This window comes from Zingiber officinale, chromosome 11A (genome assembly GCF_018446385.1).
Source record: "Zingiber officinale cultivar Zhangliang chromosome 11A, Zo_v1.1, whole genome shotgun sequence".
NCBI classification, from domain to species: Eukaryota; Viridiplantae; Streptophyta; class Magnoliopsida; order Zingiberales; family Zingiberaceae; genus Zingiber; species Zingiber officinale.
The window spans coordinates 81,247,086-81,268,468 of NC_056006.1; the positions used below are offsets into that span (position 1 = coordinate 81,247,086).

A 21,383-nucleotide genomic window follows, 5' to 3' on the forward strand; every position below is an offset into this window, starting at 1 on the left:
TAAATATAATTTGATTAATTTTAATTTTAAAAAACTTCTTTCTGCATGATTAATAATATTCTATAATATATCCATGAATTAGGAAAAGAATCTACTACAGCAACTAGGGCTATATGCATTATATGGATCGAAAGTAATTGACTAAGATCATTCAATACGACAGTATGGACACGATACCAAAATAATTTCATGGAAATACCCTTTTATAAAAAATATATATATACTATGTCACTTTATTTTATCACATTATAATTGAAAAAAAATTATACCACCTAACTTTAATCCTTTTCGATATTTGTCAGAGGGGGCCAAGCCGGCAAGGCCAAAGAGGAGAGTAAAGAATCATTGTCGCATTAAAACTCACGCCGGATTTTTTCAACTCGAAGTGCACACACAGCAATAACACATAAATTCAAAAACAGAGACTCTGAGTACCCGTTCAAGAACCAAGAAGTTGTTAATCCACATGTATGAAACAAGGCAAGCCGCCATAGAAGAATCTCTTTCTACGGCGGAGAAGTTCTAACATGCTCTAATAACGACTACCTGATTGTATTGCTAGAATTACAGATTAGATTGACGAACAATGATTCTCACTATCATAGTTCCAGTCTTATAGAATTCTATCTCTCTCGGATGTTAAGGCGCCCATAGAGGTCCAAGGAGAGAGAGGATAAACTTCCGAACGTTCACTCACCGCCAACGTTCCCAAGCGGCCCAATGCAGTCCGCATTCCTCAACTGTCTCATCGAGCCGCCAACAAGCCGCCTCGCCCATCGACCACTGGAATATAAGCGTCGTCAGGGTATCTCGATCGATCATTCGAAAAACAAATGAAGTAAGAGCAATGAAAACAAAACGAGGAGACAAGGAGATATACCGTCAAGCTTATAAGGCACTCCCTACGTACGCCCGTGGCAACGAACTCAAATATAAGACAAGAAAACAACTACATAAGATCAATCCAATTCAAAGCAGCGGCAGCAGAATAGATTATAATCACGACAACAACAATCTGAAGTCTCAAGTTTTCTAGCACCGTCACAAGTGGATGTCACAGTCCTGAGTACTGTCACTCTTCTAGAGCATCATGAAGTATCTGCGGCGGTTCATGATATCCGGTACGCTCCGGGCCGGCCGAAGGTTCCCGTACGGTCTGCTCCACTTCATCGCAGTCATGGTTACACGTCTAACCGTCGTCCCTCGCAAGCCGATGGTCTGGTAAAAGTTGTTGATTGCAAATTCCGGCCGCAGCTCCTCGTCCTCGCTACACTTTTCTCCACAGTTGTTAATCCAAATCAAAGGTTAAATGAGAGACATACTTCTGATTCCCAACAAATCCTAAAATACTTCGATGGCCTGCCTCCGAATGGGTCTTCAGTCGATCCTTGATTGGGGCCACTCTAACTGCACGGCCCCTGCCTCCTACTCACCTTGTCGATTAGACGATCCTCCGACCGACCTGACTTCTGCATCTCTGGTGCCGGGCACTAGACTCGCGTCATAGATCTTGCCTATACCATCTAGGGTTACCAACCTCTATCGTTATTTCAGCCAATGAAGGACGTAGGATCCACTAACATCCAGCCAGGTTACCTAACCCACTCTCCTCCTCCCTCTTCGCCCAACCATATGACGGATCACTGGGTCTACCACCCTCAGGACTGGGTTTACCATTCCCTCTCAGACTAGACCTAGTATACCGCCCAACCTAGCCCAGTGCTACCGCCTACCCTTAGCAGCTAGACTTTCTAGATCTCATTAACCCCTAGATAGATCTAGAACATTATTAGGTCAATACGCTTCCCTCATGTTATTCAGTCAAAACTTAGGTTCGATCGACGCAATGACAGCCCTCCTTTTCCTGCACAAGCCTAAGTTTCTTTCTCGAAGACGCAAGTCACTCGTCCCGTTTTTCAGATTCCCAGCTAACCGGTGAGCCACCCAACCCCTCGGCCATTCCTGGCGGCACCTCCTCGCTTAACGCCCTAACAGCCGCTCGACCTAAGATCGCATCCCGGTGCCCACTCTTATGCCAGCCACGCATCGCCCATCTGGAAGCTCTTCGCTGACTAGCTCCGGACTGATGACTACCTCGACTCCCAGGGCCCACAAGGTCAGCCAAGCAAGCGCCCCGCCCGACCTGGCGAGGTGGATGATTTATTCAATTACGAATGAATCACAATGATCTCCATCTCCCTTTCTCGTGGCGAGTTCAAGAGTAAAATAGATAAATAGTAATTTTAAAGAAAATTACTAAACTAACATTTTAAATAAATGTAATAAGTAAAATTAAAAAGTTTAAGAAAATATTGAAAAAAAATATCTCTCCTAGACTTTAGATAATCTCTCCCTCCTCGATCAACGTGTAAAGGGACGATATTTAAAAATATTTAGCGATTGTTGTTAGTTGTTAGAAGAATTTTGAGTAAGATGAATTTTCCAAAGTTTTCTAAATAGAATGAAATTTCTCAAAATAATTTCTAAGTCAAAATTAATTTTTAGAATTTTCAAAAAATTTCTAAGTAAACTAAATTTTTAGAATTTTTCAAAAATGTTAAAAAAACTTTCAAAGTATTATTTAATTCTAGTTTAATGCTTTTTCAAAAAGTTAATTAAACATTTTATTTCAATCATCTTGATAGTACGGCCATAGCGTATTACGATCCTTCCTAAACTAAACCTGAAATTTGTTTGTTTCTCTCTTGAAAGCCTAATTGTAAATTAATTGTACCTATTCGAACAACAGAGGTCCTTCCCTCTCAAATTTCAAGTCAAAATTTTATAATAGTCTCGCACTCTTAGAGTCGATACGATGGTTTCTAATGTACCAATTCAATTTTTCATAAATTCTAATTTTTTATTTTGAAAATTTATATAAACATGCATTATTTTTTAATTTTTCAACTTCAATTTTTAATTTTTCATTTTCTGATTTTAGATTATCGTACATCTCAAGTGGACATGCTTTTGCTAATTTTATTTTAAAGATTTTTTTTCTAATTTAAACAAATCTTTGAAAGAGATTTGACAAATTTAAACATGAGATGGGTTAAGAGCTATTTACCCGGCAGTGACAGCTCCCCCTCAGCATCATCTGCATTCTCTCTTCCTTCATCTTAGCCATGACTCTTCTTATGGCATTAACTCTTCTTCCATTATAGCTAAGTTCCGAGTGCTAGCCACACGACTAAGACCGCCAGTTCTTGAGAGAAGGACCGTACTCCGATCCGTAATCTGACGTCTGACAGCCTTCCTTTTTTCTTCTCCCTGTTCCACTTGCTAGCTCTTTTAACCATTCACAGAGTTGTTCAAACCAACCACCATTCGCCTCCATCTTCTCATCTTCCCAAGCGATCGTAAACCGTTATCTGACGGATTAAAAATCGAGGGCTACCATTAATCACACTGGATCTGCCGTTTGTTCGAGCACGACAGTTGGCTGCTGAGGAACGATTGGCAATGAGCTTTGCTTTCCTTTAATGAGCCTACAATCCAAAGATTCATGAAGTTGAAATGTAGAAACACAATTTCTAAGTACTACCTCCTCAAAGTCCCTTGAGATATGCACATCTACTAAGAGGAGCCCACTCGGAGTTAGTTTACGGCGCGCAGCTGCTCTCTGTGACCGAGTCCCTGCTATTGCTCTTCTCTCCAAGGTTTAGTTTAAAGTTAGTTACGATGATCCTGAGTCAGGCTAGGTCTACCTTCTCCGTTTCTCATCTGTCTGCTCTGATCTGTTCGAGGATGTGCTTTACCTGTGACCTCGTCTTCCAAGGTACTTGAATGTCGAGTCCTTCTGCTGGGCTTCATAGACTCCTTGATTAATTCCTCCTTGACTTCAGCATCGATTCTTTGCACACATATGGTTTTCTTTCCTGCTCCACTTATTCTCATAATTAGCATCGCTTTTGTGTGTTTCCGCATTCGCATCTTCAGGAAGTAAGCAAATTTCCTTTGTGCATGAATGTCTCTCGTCCATTACTCACTTGAGTCTCCGCCTGTCAAATCCGATCCGTACGCCGTTTCAATCATGGTTTGGGTACTGATCCATTCGAGAGTGGCCGTGAAGTAAAACAAGATCTGATGTCGAAGAGGGCTAATTCACAAATTATACAATAAAGCTCGTTTCGAGTTACATCTGGTTACAGTGTGCAGGTTGCGATTCCTGGCGAGAGCTAGCGCCGCACGCAGAATAATCCGTATAAATAGCGAGGAAGCGAGGACTTCTCACTGGCCTTTAACCTATGTAATGACTGATGAGTTGAGCCTTTATAATTCGACCGTTTTCCAAAGTCTGAAATTTAGTATTGATGTCTCGAGGCGCCCAATGAGGTCCAAGAGCCTCTCAATAGAGATAAAACTTATCACGCGGCAACGCTCACTGCATCAGCGCGGCGCCCACAGCTCACTATGTGCTTGCAGCAGCGTTGCCGCAAATCAAGGAGCATCGGCAGCCGGTCGTCAGCTTTGGGTGCTTTCTGCAAGAGCCTGCTTCGACTTCGCTCGTGCGACTGTGTAAGAAGTCTGTCGATTATAGGCCAGTCGAAATAGGGCTCATAGAACGATTGACCTTCTTCTCCTCGAGCCTTTATCTCCCGGCAAGCGTCCCTCCCGAGCGTCGCCCGGCGTTTCTTAAGCTGCCGATTGTACTCTTCATGACTCTCGTCTTTCGGGCGCGCGCGCCGGGCCGTCGGCTCACACTTCCGGGTGCCAGCCAGCCTCGCCCAGGCTGCGTCTTGATCGACTTCCTACGCTACTAAGCTCCTGCACCGGACCACGAGTTAAAACCTGAGCGGGCCTGTAAGCTTGGTTGATCACATCAAAACACCCGCGGGGTCCAACAGATTTGATATGAAAAAAGGTTAATTCTGAATTTATTATTTCTTTTAAAATTTTAATTCTAACAATAAATCTAAATCGTCGTCAATATATAACATGTGATGTATTAAAAAGTTTTTAAAATTTAAACATTTTATTTTTAAAAAAATCACCATCAAGCAATTTTAAATTTTCTACATCATATAAAAAATTAAAATTATCATCGTATATTTTAAATTATTCAAACCTACTTTGAAGTAAAGAAATAACATGGCCAATAATATAATTAAATTAATTAATTTTAAAAGCTTTTTCAGGTGAAAGTATCACCTCATTAATTTTATTTTCATCAATTTTTTTATTTCTTTTAATTACATATTTTTCATGAAATTTTGGTTCCATATTCATCTCATTTGTAATCTCTTTAGCAAAAATCATAACAGATATAAATCTATTTTCTCTATAATCATTAAAAAAAAGAAATAAAATCTTTTTAATTGTTCTAATGCAATAGCAATGTTCATATCTTTATATTGTAAAAATTTACTAATAGTATTAACTACGAATAATATATCATACCAAATAATCATACCTAATAAAAATTTAAAATTTTCAAATTCATATATTGTTAAAGAATTTACTTCACTTTTTATTTTAGGATCATCACTAGTTTATGCAAGTTTATATAGAGCTTCTCTTATTTGTGGAACTTGATATTTTATTATTTTAACACTTTAAAGATGACTTCCCCAGTGTGTTTGTGATAATGGTTTAATAGTTAAATTAAAAACATCTTCTTGTAAAAATTTTCATATTTTTGTAGAAGAAAAAAATAATGAGTAAATACGTTGTATCACACAAAAAAATATTATAACACTAGAACAATAATTAGCTATATCACATAATACTAAATTAAGATTATGACAACCACATGGTGTATAAAAAGTACTAAAATTTATATCTAATAATCTCTTTTATACGCCTTGTTATTTACCTTTTATATTAGCCCTATTAACATATCCTTGTCCTCTTATGTCATTTACATCAAGTTCAATTATCTTTATTATACTAATTAGCGTATCAAAAACACCTTTTTCCGATGTATCACCTGTTGGATCATAAAGTTCGCTAGAGGGGGTGAATAGTGATCATCGAAAATTGTAAATTAAATTGAGTACGCAGTGGAAGAGAAAAATAGAAGCAATGATAACAAATCAATTTTACTTGGTTCGGAGCCTTCGTCGACTCTTACTCCAAGGCCTACACGTGAGAGTGCTTTCATTGGCGAATCACTAATAATTTACAAAAAGTATTACACAATTTAGTACAAGAAATATAAAAAATACTGACAACAAGGAAAATGAAAATGAGACGCAGGTTGTCGGAGGAGCTTTGCAGCGCCGCAGGAGCGTCTTTGGAGCAGTGCGTAAGAGAGCAATTGTAGAAGAAGTTGTATTTGGCTCTTGGTGGAACACTGCTTATATAAGCAGTTCCGGGAGCCCTGATCGTGACGTCAGCCCATCCAATCAACGCGCTCCACGTTGACGACGAGATAACTTTTGGCATTCCAAGCGACCAGACCAACTCCGGGTACCTGAATCCCTTCCAGGCGCCGGGACCCCCTTTTCCAGCAACTCTTTGTCCTGCAAGAAAAGGTTAGTCCAAGATAATAAAAAAATTATACTACCCTATAAAACAAAGTTAGCACAGTATAACAAATAGAGTAGTAAATAGATTCTGTCTCCTCGAGACCAAAATCTAGTCAAGATCTCAACTTAGGTTTCCAAAATAAATCTAAGTTGGATCGACGCCTACTGTTCCCTCAAACGGGGAACACATCCTCACCAAGTCACTCCCCTCCAGTGACTTACCTTAACTTACCGCTTTGTCAGGCATCCGGTCATCTCGTCGACCTGTCTGGACTTCATGCCAGCTATTCGGTTGATTCGTTGACCTAACTAGACTTTGTGCCAGATATCCGGTCAGCCCGTCGACCTAGCTGGATTTCTTGCCAAATATCCGATCAGTTCGTCGACCTATCTGGACTTCGTACCAGCTATCCAATCAGCCCGTCGACCTAGTTGTATTTCTTGCCAGATATCACGTCATCCTGTTAACCTATCTGGATTTCTCATGCATACTTAGTTAACTTGTTAGATCACAATAAATCTAACTTAACTTACTTTGTCATTCAAATGAGACAGGTTCAATGCAGTGCAACTTACACTAACATCACCTGCTTTTAAAAATTCTATAAAATATTCTTCTATTTTGATTGGACTTGTTGAAATATCTACACATTTTAATATAAGAAACATTTGTTCTTGATAACTTATATCGAGAGTACAATCAAGTATAACTGAAAAGTATTTTGCTTCTTTTATTTTTTTAATTATAATAATTTTAACTTCTTTTCATAATATATTTATTAACTCATTTTGTATATTATGATCAAGATAATGATTATGAATTTTACCATTTTGAATACGCTTAAGGTGTTCTTATATTATCGGATTAAATACTATAATCTTTTCAATTAAACCTGATCCTGTTCGAAAATCGATGAGATGAATGCTGGGGATGTGACGCTCCTGTTGACCTCCTGTGGACTTTGCTCCGACCTGCAACACAAGCAGCATTAGTGTCGAGCCAGGGAAGGGGTCCCGACGATGGCCCTCCGACGCTCAAGTCAGTCTACGATGACGAAGAAGAAGAAGCAGTAAGCGGAGCAATAAGAACTATAGCGCAACAGTAAGATATCACATACCTCCGCCGATGTTTGGATCTCCCTTTATATAGAGCTTCGGTAGCGTGCATGCACACTTCCCAAGGCGAGCACGCATATTAAAGCTTTCCTTGAAAAGACTCGTCAATAAAGTGTATCTGACATAATATCTTAACAAGCGGAGCATATCTCTGAAGTGACAGTGGAAGCTTCCGCCGTACGATCCTCTGTCTGACCATGCCGCCTGTCAGCGACACTAGCTCCCAAAAGGATATCAAAAGATATCCCATTGTGTCTGTTGTTTGGCCGAGTGGGATGACCACTCGGCCAGAATTACTGCTATCCAGGAGCCACTCGGCTCGACCGAGTGGAGGAGCCACTCGGCTCAGCCGAGCGGAGGAGTCGCTCGACTCGACTTCTATAGCTGGTGTCGACCTTTTTGCATGTCACGAGGCACTCCAAATTAATAAAGATTGGAACTCACATAAACTAAATGAAACACGTGTAGTAAGGAGTCCCAAGTCGTATTTTTCCAAGGATTAACTAGTAAATGTGTGTGAATTCTTGAATTGATTCCAATCGTACTCTTAAATCATCAAGGTTAATTCAACATCAACTTACCAACAATTAAATTCAACATCAACTAATAGAATTTAAATGCATCAGTGAAGCAAGAAAAACAATCACTAAACCTTTAATTGATAACCACAATCCATTATCACAATTAAACTCAAAAATTCAAACAAAATAAGAATTCATCATTCTACACTCACCATTCAACATTTAAGCATTCAGATTGCCTACTAAATCACTGTTTTTCATGAATAGAGGTAACCATCAAATAAGCTCAAGTACACATTCATATTCAATCTTTATCACAATCACAACAGATTCAATGCATAGCAAAATGTTAGCTAACTAAATAACCAAAATTAAACAACCAATGTAAAGCAAACTCCTAATTCCAAACTAAAACTAAATTGCAAAGTAATTGGTTAGCTTAACAACATTCAGATTGCAGAAGTTCAACAAATTTGGAATTGCAAGCAAAACATCGGTGTGGTTAGAAATTAAAAGTAAATCTAAGAAGCAAGATACAATGAGAGAGATGGATGATGCGAGAAAGCATGAAACAAATATATTAGACAAAAGATAGATAAAACCTAAGCATTCACGAAATCGATCGCAAGCTCAAACTCTCACTGTCACATAAACGGACCCCTTAAGCCACAATCTTCAAAGCATTCTTCAACTAGCTTCACAACATGTCTAGAAACCCATCTGAGCTCCATCCATCCACTGAAACCCCATCGAGAAGAAACGAGGCTCAATTCTATAAATTCACAAAACTAAGTCGGTTGATCGGATCTACTTAGCCGTTGTGGAATGAAGATCGAAATGATCGAAAGCTCTCGAAACCTCCCAAGCTCGTGGATGAAATTGATCGGAAACTCCCTTAGGAATGCGGCAAGTGAGTAATCAAAATCACCATCGAGACCTCCTTTTCTCTCGATCAAGAAGATGAACGCTGGATGATTGTTGTCGTTGAGAAGAAGACGGATCGCGGAAATCGGAATGGGAGGCGTCGGCGCGAAGAAGAAGACGACAGCACAAAATCGAACCGAGCTCAAGTGTGTTTTCTTCTAGGATTTAAACCCCTTCTCATCTGATCGGACGGTCGAGAACAGCCTCTCCAAGCTCGACTAGATGAGTCCGATGGATCAAAACTTTTGGATATTCATCAATGGGATTGATTTGCTCCTCATTAGGTCGGATGGACCAGATGCTTGACGGATGACTCATCTCCAATCTTCAATGGATGGTTCATAATGCTGTTTGATCTTTAAGCCCTTGAATGGAGTCCAATTTGATCGGGTCCATGACCCTTTTGATGCCTACAAAATAATAATCCAATATTAGCATCAAATACCACGATAATTTGCTAATTTGCAATAAAGTCTAAAATCATATGCAATTATGAAATACAATGTAAAATGTGAGATAAAGCTATGAAAAGACCAATAAAAATATGCATTATGATTCAAAATAATATAGAAAAATCATGGTTATCAAATCCCCCACACTTAATCTTGGACGCCCCGTTTAAGTAAAGAAAACTAAAAATCATCTCCACAACAATCCCCTAGCAATACCTAGAAGATAGTAAAAGGTAATTAACTAATGTCATCTTAAAGATCACAAACAATCATGAATACAATCCAAACAATAATCAATAGGTATGGTAGTTTCAATCCAATTGAAAAATTAAGCAAGATGCAATTTCACAAAGGATTTAACTATTCTAGCTCTCACACTCAAAACATATATTAGTGGAGCTCACTCAATGTCACTCACAACATTTCACTACCATAAGCTTGCTTATTTTCTAATTCTCCACCACTATAAACATAGCATACATGAATCAAAAGGATTTTATCAACAAGAATTGAAATGGAAACAAAAAGAACAATGAAAGTGAATGAAAATGGCAAAAGAAAAGAGTTCAATGAAGTATATGAGAAGATGAGAGTATTGGAGGAATATACTTGATGAGTTGACCATTTTGATGTGTAAAGAGATGAATACCATTTGTCTTTACCATTTTTTTTCACTGTTTTTCCACACTTTGAAACTAACACAATTCAAATCACCTTATGGAGAATACTCCCTCCCCCACACTTAAAACATTTACCGTCTCGGTAAATGAAATACATCATCCAAATGATATCTAGAATTTTTCATTTCATCTGTAGAATTTTCTTTCTATTTCTCTGTTTCTGTCTTTGGCTTCATCAATTACTTCAACTCTTGTTTTAAATCTTCCATACACAGTATCCTCATCCAATGCCAATCAAGATGTAATTCAGATTCAAACTACTTCAAGCTGTCAAATTCATTAGAGGTAATACATCACACAATTCCACAAAATAATTCAAAGATCAGTTCATTTCTGAAATCCCAGAATCTTCCAGACATATTAAGTTTCAAAACTTAGAGCCAAAAGTCTTCTCAGCAGTTAAGAGTTCTTCACAGCAGCAACAAAGATAATTTAGATATTACACTTTCAGACATCAACACTCTTCACTCAGCATCCAGATTCTAGGTCTTTTCTCTCTGTGAGTGATTCTTACATTTAGACAACAAAAGATAGTACCTCCTGCTGTACCAGCATTCTTCATCTTTTGTAGATTGTTACTCAGATTCAAAGATAGCAAAATTCCATTACTACAAGTTCCAACTCAATCCTTTGCAGCTATCCTTTTAAAGTAACACAAATATCACAGATAAACATTTGTTTCATTTGAGCTTGAAAATTCTGAAACTCAGAATCAATTCAAAACACAAAATCCAGATCTTGCAACTAACTTCTGCATTCAAATTTCAGAATTATCAGAATTGAAATGGTTTCTGAAATATACAACTTCAAGTTCCTAATTCAGACTTAAGATTCAGATTGCTTAAAAGCATGAAGAATTCGACTTGTAAGAATGTATCCATTGGCACAATTTCATATCTCAATTTTGCAGATTTCACAAAACTACAGATATTTCATCAAACTACAGCTTACTACAACTAGGTCTCTGATTTGTGATTCAGCATCCAGCAAGCAATGGTAGTCCCTTGCATTTCAAAACCTAAGTTTCTGCAACTTAGTCACAGAGATGTTGCATCCTGCAGAATCAGCATTTGAGACAACCATTCCAGAATATAGGGAGTTGCAGCTGTTCCTACTTCAGAATGGCTCTAGCATGGAAATAATGCAAAAGGCAAAGGTAAAGAACTAGCAACAGACCTAAAAACAAAAGAGACCAACAATATGGAGATTGATACAAAATTGACACACACAAATCTGAAAATTGCAGCTTCTATTCTGTTGCTCTTGCTCCAAAATTCCAGCAACAGATTACAAAAATCAACTTCCTACTTCCAACAGCTTGATTATTACAAATCTGTCCAACTTCTGATATCTGATTGTGCAATTCCAGGAATCACAGTTACTGAAATTTCGTGCTTTGAATCAAAACAATTGTGAAGAGAAGTCAACATCAAATAAATTCTGTTTAAGCAATTAGAATTCTGTCCAATCTAATTCCCGGAAAAACATGGAATGAAAAGAACACCATATGTTATTGAAAATACCATAGCTTCACTGTTTTTCCTCACTGTTTTGTAAGCTACTCATAGTATTTTGGTACACACTTGATAATAATTTTAAACTGAAAATTGACAGTCTACACACTCTGTTTTTCACTTCCCTTCTTGAAATAGCTTGTAGGTTGGAGTCTTGCTGTCAAATGCAGGAATTCAAATTGTTTTCAAACTCCCAAATAGCTTGTTGCAATTTTGAAAACTATTTTCAAACTGTTTTCCAGTAGCTGTCTATGAAACTCTATACAATTCATCCTTTTTCTGAAAACATGGTCCTCAAATTTTTCTGATTGTTATTCAGCATCTTAAAGTTCCAGTAACAGGAATTAAGTAACACTCAGTAGCAGAATGAATTTAACTTTCAGAATTCAGATTCTGATAAATAACATTCCTCTCCGATCTGCTTGAGAAGAAGCAAACAAAACTAAAGCACAACACAACTCTAAACCTAGCTCTTGCCCATTTCTGCAACTAATCACTAATTAGAAGTGGTAGGAACATCACTAATCAGAAGCTTTGAACACCAAGTATAAATTTAGCACACAACAATTTCTTCACGTTTGTTTCCGTGATGTATTTCCCTACATTTCCAATTCCAGATGATGGATGATTCCATTGTCGATCAAGTATGCTTCATCAACATAAATGACAACAAGAGAAAGAAACAAATTTAAGCTTGACAAGTCCAGAAGGAAAATTTAGCAACTCCAGAATTAAATGCTCACTGATCCTTCTCTACAGGATTGTTAAAATGCTACTTCAACAACCAATAAGATCATGATCCATACTACATATATACCCAATAGCAGCAACAATCATAAATTCATCATCTCAATTATTTGGCACTCCACAGATTTGCCAAGCAAACTCCAATATCCTCATTTGCATTCCATAATTAATTAATGACGTAAACATCATCAACTTAGATGCTAAAATGACTTCTGAAAATTTCTACTAAACAGCAGCCTCCCAAATTCAGCAAAAACCAGTATGGTAGCTGGAAAATTTCATTGCTGCACACTTCAGCGACTCTTCCTTTTCCTTAAATAGTTTGCTCATCTGATCTCTTTTAGTTTAAGCAGCTGATTCTCCCTTCCACTTCGCTTGATATTCATTGTTGAAGCATTACATTCTAAGTGCATTTGGCAGCTCTCAGCAGTGTACAGATCTGCACAAGCTCCTGAATGAGAGTTTAAAAAGAAAGTTGGCACAAAAGTGGCACAAACCAGTGTACACAATTTCCAGCTTCAAAATTTCACTAAATAACTCATAATCCAGTGATTGCGCCAATATTTTGTGAATCCTTGCAACATTCTTCAAAATTTCCAAAAAATTATCATCTCATCATCCCTTGATTTCATTGTCTAACACATCCTGGGCAACATCACCACAGAAGGATATATAACAAATAACAATGAATCGATATGAACTTCAATTGAAGGAGTTTCTACTCAAAAACAGCAGTAAGCTTTTGTTGCTGTGATTTTCAGATTTTCTTCATTTACTTCAGCATTTAGCTTTAGCTTTCCTCTAATAACTTGCAAACAACCTTTTAATTGGCATAAAGATAAATCATAGAGATGAAGGGGTTTCTGTACATCACTGAATTATCACTTTTAGCAAATCATAGAGATGAAGGACTCTTGTCACTTCCATTTCATTCCCGAAAGTCAAAAAGCAACCCTCATGAGGCCATCAAAAATTCCTTCAAGTCCTCAAATTTTGTCCAAAATCTTCCCCCACACTTAGAACCTTGTCATCTTAATCAAGCTAACTCATCAAGTAATTAATCCAAAACTCTCAACGAAATAAAAGAAATATGACAAGCAAAGAGAATTAAGAATTAGAATGCTAGATGAGAATGTATAAAGAAATTTGTGAGGAAAGGAATTGGAAAGTATGAAGGGGAACAAAATTGACTAAATCCTCAATTTCCATGCACAACAATGCTATTATGACTTTGAAAAGAAACTAAGCAAGTTCTAGAGTTTCAATTGTCATGAGTACATGTCACACAAAAGAAATTAATGAAGTATAGGCTTTAAGTGGTCCTCTCTAGGTATTTTTATACAATCAAGCTCAATTGATCAAATTGGAATCCACTACCTCATTAACCAATATCATGTAAGAAAAGCATCCACTCATGTCCCATGACCTAAAATTGATGATCAAATTTAAGAAGCTTTTACCATCTTAAAAATATTACTTAGAAAATTCCCATGAAGAATTTATTCAAATTGAAACGCTATGTACTAAACAAAATGCAAATTATGGAAGCTAATGTAAATGTAAAGTATTAAACTAAAGAGAAGTATAAAGAATTTATTAGACACAAAGCATAAATTAAAATGCAAAAGCAAGCTAAATTAGAAACAACTCCCCTTTCATTCCCGGTGGTTGAAGAAGGTTAAGAAGTAGAATCCACCTCGAAAGTGGAGTAATCGTGGTTCCACCTAAATTCTTTTTATTCTTCATTTTTCCCTTGAAAACTTTTTCCGGAGGTCGTAGACGATTCAGATTTAGTACCCATTTCAAACATCTATTGTGTCCTGCAAAAGCAAAAATAAGCAACACATTCCGAACACTATCATGAAAAGATAAATGGGCATCACATTCTACAAATTCAATTAATGGTACCTCTATGAAATTTTCGGATAATTCACAAGAAATTCTCACCTTGTCATGTTGAAAAGTACCTAGAGTGGTGATTGTTACCTCCTTTTCATCAAATGAATGCTCAAGCTCTGTTTCTGGTGAATGTTCAACTTCATGTAGTGATTCTTGGGTGCTTGGCTCCATAGCACAAGTCCCACTACAATTCTTGGTGATTCTTGAGATCTTTCCCTAATGCCTCAGCATTCAACATCTTCAACAAAAATCATTAGGATGCAAATTTGCATAAAAAATACTAGAAAAATCATATGTTCAGGGGTAATAAATACATCTCAGTTTTGTGCTCCGATGATCGATTGATCCAATTTGATCGAACTCTTACAGTGCCCATCATTTGTTGCATCATCTCCAGTTTCCATGTTGAGGTTGAAAAGGTTGGCATAAACCTCTTGAAATCCATATGAACTCCTGTAAAATAATTGGATATGACAATGGTCTTCATGAAACATGAATTATTCACCCAATTAGGATTAAAACCATTGACTCATACCTATTTTGTTGATCCATGTTTGGGTAAAGCGATACTCGGTGAAAATATTGATTTTCCATTCCACCTCCAAAATTCTGAAAATATGGATCCATGCTAAAGAAATCTCCTGGTCTTCACTACAACACTAGAACTCAATGTTAGAAGACTCTAGAGCATAAAGTTTCATTCACATGATAATATGAATAGTAAAAGCACTTAATAATTCAAATCCAATGCACAATCTAAAATTAAACACACACTACTAATACTCCCCGGCAACGGCGCCAAAATTTGGTGTTAGCCTTTTTCACATGTCACGAGGCACTCCAAATTAGTTAAAATTGAAACTCATTAAAATTAAGACAAGTGTTATAGTAACGAGTCCCAAGTCGTATTTTTCCAAGGATAAATAGTGAGTGTGTGAATTCTAGAAGTGGTTCCAATTACAATCTAATTTCAACTAAGTCAAGAATAGCATCAAAGAAATGTTGTTCTCATCTAAATTGATTCTTTTCCATCTCATCAAATTAGCATCAATTAAGTTTGGCTCCTAAAGCATCATTAAATCAAATAATTCAATTCTCGATCTCCATAACAAGTAAACTCAAGGTTTAGACACCCTTTACTAAATCAATCTACATCCAATTCTCAATCACAATCATTTTAACGATCAAGCTCAAGAATTCAATCACAATAGCATTAAACAGAGGTAGCAATCTATTCATCAAAATATGCATTCACATTTAAGCATGATCACAGTCTTAGCATATCAAATGAACCAAACACAAGCTGTGCTAACTAGATAATCTAACCTATAAACAAGCAGTAAACAGAAATGTAAATTCAAAATGAACATAAATTGCAAACAATATAGTAGCTGCACAAAATTCGGATTGAAGAGACTTAAATGAAAACTGAAATTGAAAATGAAAATATTAAGAACAGAATTGATGAATTGAACTTAAACTAAAACTGAATTGAGAATTACTAAACAAGAAATCATATGCAAACTATCTATCAGATCTTCAGATCTGAGCAAATTCAAGAATAAACCAAATCAAAGACAAAGAAAAATCAAAACCTAAAACATTCCACAATCCGGATCCAAGCTCAAACTCCTCATCAATCTACCGTGAAGCAGAAATGCCCTCGGGACCCCTATAAGCATTCAACAACAATCCCGAACTCCCAGCTATTACCAGAAGGCACTCACAGCTCTTGGAAACCTCCATTCGAGCTCCATCCAACTGGAAACCTCATCGGCCGAAGAAACAGAGCTCAATTCTGTAAATTTACAAAACTAAGTCGGTTGATCAGATCTACTTAGCTTCGTTGTGGAATGAAGATCGGGAAATGATCAGAAGCTCTTAGGAAACCTCCCTCGAAGCTCTAGTGGATGCGAAATTCGCTGATCGGGAAACCTCCCTCAGGAATGCGGCGACGGAACAGAATCAAAATCACCATCTGGAGACCTCCTTCAAGTTCTCTGATCACTGGAAGATGAAGCCGGATCAGTGGTTGTTGTCGTTGAAGAAGAAGAAACCACCGGATGCGGAAATTGGAATGGGAATGACGGATGGCTCAGATCTGTCCAATCTTCAATGGATGATTCATAATGCTCCAAGGTTTGATCGCCTCATTAAGCCCTTGATTTGAGCTCAAATGCGGTCTGATTTGATCGGGTCCATAACCCTTTGATGCCTACAAAATAATAATTCAATATTAGCATCAAATACCACGATAATTTGTTAATTTGCAATAAAGTCCAAAATCATATGCAATTATGAAATACAATGTAAAATGTGAGATAAGGCTATGAAAAGACCAATAAAAATATGCATTATGATTCAAAATAATATAGCAAAATCATGGTTATCAATAGCCAAGTGGGCTTAATAGACCTATACCTTCATTCAACTCTAAGACATATAGACTAAATTCGAAAGACCCTGAAGTCGATTGAACATATGGGGTTTAATTTTCCACTTCTGTAATATTACTTTCAACTTACAGATGTCGCCCTACAGTGCAATACAATCTTCAGTATAAATTAGACCATCACAAGGCCAAGTGTACATACAAGTTCGAATGCCTTATTATTTTATAGTGAGTTTCCCATCATACGGTCGGTCAGGTCCTAGAGGTGACTGGACTTGTGAGACTTGACTCTTCATTACTTATTGGATCTTCAGCATGAGTCTACGAGCATATTGCCAATTGGACTTATAGTCGGTCGAATTTGTGGGATTCGACTTCTCCTTCAAAGGTACAGTGATCCTATTTATAAGTTTGATTGCGTTTACGAGGTGTTGTTCCCCTTTCATATATGAATGCTCAGGGCAAAATGAATAAGGTTATTCTCATTACAAGTCGGTCGGATTAGAGATGACTGGGATATCCCGTTCTCCCAAGTATACGGTTGGACTATATTCCAGGAGATAACATTGTTAGGGAATCACAACAAATTGTTAGAATAACAGCTATTCATCAGAGAATATTCTTCGATTATAACATATACATTCAATGAAACCTTTTTATAAATATAACTATACAACTTCTATCATTATTGCGGAGGTTACACGTGATTGTTCATATACATATAACAAAAGATTCCTCGGAGGACCACTGTACAAATTTAGGCTGTACACCTTCTATTATCCGATATCTTCTGACTCCGAATATTCTTTGTCGCCTCATTATTACGAAGGTAATAAGAGATGATATATGTTGGTGCAATATTCCCTAAGTCAAGGTCAATCAACTGCACCGTCGCAAGCAAAGGAAAGCCTCCGCTCTTTCCGGACTGATGCGACAACAACTAGATTGCTTAGACACAAGGTCGAAGGCGGTGGGATTTGGGAGTAGCCGCTGATGGATCCCGTTCGATGATGACGACATGAAAAGCATGGTGTTGGAGAAGCAGTGAAAGTCACTGCCTGCAGTCCCAAAAAGTCCCTAGTGAGAAACTAGAAGCTAGTTAAGGAAAGTCCCAGATGCAAACACCATGATGGGTTAGGGAAAGTCTGTTCCAGTCGTGTGTCTGCATGTCAAGTGAAGCGGAGTGAAAATCGGAGTATCGCAATCACAGAGTGAGGAGGTTGGAGCGTAGAAGCAAAGGGGACCTGGTGTTACGTAGTGCTGAATCCATATTATGGGTGCTGGCAAAGGATGAAAGCCATAGGGGATACCTGGAAACTGTCCAAGAGAGTCATACCTGCGAGGGAGCCAAATCCGATTAGGCACGACGAAATCGAGAAGTCCTAGAGACATCCTACCGATCGGGAGTATTCGGACCGCATTGTAGGGGCTTGACTTATACCCAAAATGGTTGTTCGATCGTAGGGAGTCAAGCAAAATCAATGTACAAGATGGATCACCGGTGATCACCCATTGATTCACATTGATTCAGATGGATTCGGCCGGCCGGAGTGATTCGTCGAGGTCGATCCGATTGAATACCATACCGCCGAACCCGTGGACGGTGATACTTTTCGGGGGGCGCAGTGCTATTGTCCAAGAGGATCCCAAGAGCATCAGACTGGGAGCCGCCGATTGGGAGCCGCGCTTAAGCTGGACATCGACCGATCTCGATCGATCCGATGGGGCAGAGAATGTTCCTGAGCGAAACGACCGACTGAAAACCGCAATGCTGAAGCTTCGGATTTCCTGAGCAAGCGATCGTATCCAACCGATCCGGGAATGTGGTTATCCGCGGGTTCTGTCGGGTTCCGAAAAACCAGCGAAAATCGAAGCCTTGGGAACTCGATCTTGGATTATTTTGGATTATCGAAATCTCCCGTACTACGACCCGCTCTTATATGATTATATTAAATAATAATATAAAATAATTATAATAGTTATGATTATAATTATTATAATTATTATTATTATTATGAATAATAATTTATAAATTATTAATTAATTAATAATTATTAAATAATAATAATAAAGAATATTTTAGAAACATGCTAGGTGGGAACACAGAGGGGCACTGGCGGAGATGAACGGACTCCTCAGCGATGATAAATGGGTCCTGATTCCATCCGTTCCGTAGAAATGAACGCATTTGGTCCTCAGGCTCTAGGTCTCACGAACTTCCACGACTCCGCACTTTGATTGAGGCGCTCTCAGACGACCGCGGTTTAATGAAGGACTTCCGAGAGGAGCGGACATCGCAAGAAAGTAAGAGGAATGTTGTAGGTTTATTGTTAGCTTTGCGTATCACCCTTCTTCTTTGTATTGAGGAGGTAAGAGCTAGCCGGCCCGGTTCAGTGTACCGGTGTTTCATATGTCCATGGATCCTGATGGATAGTGGAGGGTGCTATCTCTGAGGTGTAAAATAGCTTTTGTTTCTTTTCTCTCATGCACATGCCATACATGTGCATCTTTGATACGCACCCGGAAGCGCCGAGACTACGGAGCTGTGACGAGCTATTCACCCCCCCTCTAGCTCCATATTTGGTCTTAACAATATAAAGGGAGTTCTTTCCGCTGCGAAGTTACGCTTTACAAATGAGAACACAAGATTATTTTTCATTGTCACTCACTTAATTTTACCATAATTTTTCTTCACTTTTCGCTTGATCATCTATTGACTTAGCATTGGAGTTTCTATGCAAAGACCCCTTTCATGATTTTTATCCTAATATTCTATTGACTTAAAAACTTTTTTAAGTGTGCATAGAAACGACTCAAAAGAAACGTCGGGTGCCATCATCTCCCTAATGAAGTGTTCTTAGGTCAACAGTATGGCTATCTTTTTCAGCATACCATCTTCCATTTTTGACAGGATCATAAATAAATATTATATTTGATAGATGCTACAGGAACAGAATATTAAAATGGCTGTCATCTGATTCTGTTGACCTAACAATAAAAAAGCTTTTTTTATTAATTCCCTCATATTGGCGAGCTCTTCCGTCGACGTGTTGCGGTAGTCTTTGTTTTATAAAAAAAAATGTGAAAAATAAACTCAACGACCCATACCTGATTGAGTTCGATTCCATTGTCGGTGTGCCACGGGCTGATCAATAATTGAACACGCTAAAAAAAAAAAAAATTGTACCAAATTAATTGAATCAAACGCACGTTATTCAGTTGACCAACAACAACAACAAAAATTAAAATGGCTGCCGTCGCATCCAGTTGAAGATGAATGTTATTAATATCGATCTCCAATAAACAAACCAAGGTATGAGAAGATCTAAGGCGCCGACCACAGTAGATGCAGTCCCACGCGCCACCATCTTACTCGATCAGGTAGTATCCTTGATGTTAGATCCGCCACCAACGGACGAACACGCGCTCAGCGCCGACATGCATGGCGTCGACTGTTAATGGCCCGCTAATTGATTCCTTGCCAAATGTCTTGCTTTTGGCTATAAAGCCCCCCAAATCTTCTTCCTCACTTCACATCACATCCTAATTCTCTTCACTGCAATACTTGGACTAGTTAGGAGAAAAATGTTTCCTTGCACCATCTCCTACCCTCCTCTGCGCCACCACCTTTCCCCCAGACTTCTCGTCGGCGGCGGCCGCCACCACCACCACCGCCCCCGTTTCACCTCTAGCAGAGTACCCGCCTTCGGTTGGAACGACAGCGGGAGACTCGTCGACGAGGACATGATTGTGCTACGCAAAAGGATCTACGAGATGAAGATGGCAGAGGCGAGTTATGAGGCGCCAACAGAGTGGGCGGACTGGGAGAAGCGCTACTACACGAGCTACCACGCAAACGTCTGCGACGTCCTCTGCTTGCTGCAGACCGTTCTCATGAGCACGAGGCCGAGCTTCGCGATCGGTATCGCCGTCGTCATGGCCCTCAGCGTGCCCACGTCGGCGGTCTTCATCTCCTTCCATCTCGTCGAGGCCCTAAAGGCGATTAGTCTCGCCGGAGTAATGCACCTCGGCTGAGATCCGAGTCTCTGGGTTCTTTGGATTAATGTTGTATTATATTCTGCAAATTATAGCATTAAGATGACTACACGATCAAAAGAAAACGTACGTGCAAATAGAAGGAATTCTTTCTTACCTACTAGATCCACTCAAATCTAGGTAAGAGAAGCGGATTGAGAAGGGTGGTTAGTAGTGGTTGATGATAAGGTTTATGATAATGAAAATATTTTCAAACAGATTTGAAGTTAATTGAATTTTTTTTTGTTAGTAAAGTAGATTCCACTATCTATTCAAGTGGCGCTTTAGTTGCACCCGCTCACTTTCGCCAAAAGTGCTATGAATCTGTCGGTGTCTTCTAATCTGAGGTCAAGAAATTGGTCGTTTGTTATTTCAAAACCACAAACTTTTTATCTCCCTCCAAAAGTTTCTCAACGAAGAAAAATAAAACAGAAAAAAAAGATGGCATTTTTCTCAATCCCTCGCCCGATTCCTTCCTCCCCTCCTCTTCTCAAAATCAAGCTCCTTCCTTTGTCGAGATCGCTTGTCCCTCGTCTTCCCGCACCGTCAGCTCTCCCCCACCAAATGATAATTACTCCGCTGCTTATATTCACCTTCCAGGTGAACTTCATTTGCGACGCCAGATTCCTTGTC

The 21,383-nt window shown here is 38.5% G+C and overlaps 1 protein-coding gene across 1 annotated transcript; it reads left to right on the forward strand.

Moving 5' to 3' along the window:
- Positions 1 to 20,071: 20,071 nt before the first annotated feature.
- Positions 20,072 to 20,961, forward strand: LOC122032544. The gene has a single exon (XM_042591854.1). It carries the CDS (start codon positions 20,301 to 20,303, stop codon positions 20,748 to 20,750), a length of 450 nt encoding a protein of 149 aa, XP_042447788.1. The 5' UTR covers positions 20,072 to 20,300; the 3' UTR covers positions 20,751 to 20,961.
- Positions 20,962 to 21,383: the final 422 nt, after the last annotated feature.

Bases quoted from the DNA above. Each gene is read 5' to 3' on its own strand.
- LOC122032544 (XM_042591854.1), top strand. From the start codon at position 20,301: ATGTTTCCTTGCACCATCTCCTACCCTCCTCTGCGCCACCACCTTTCC.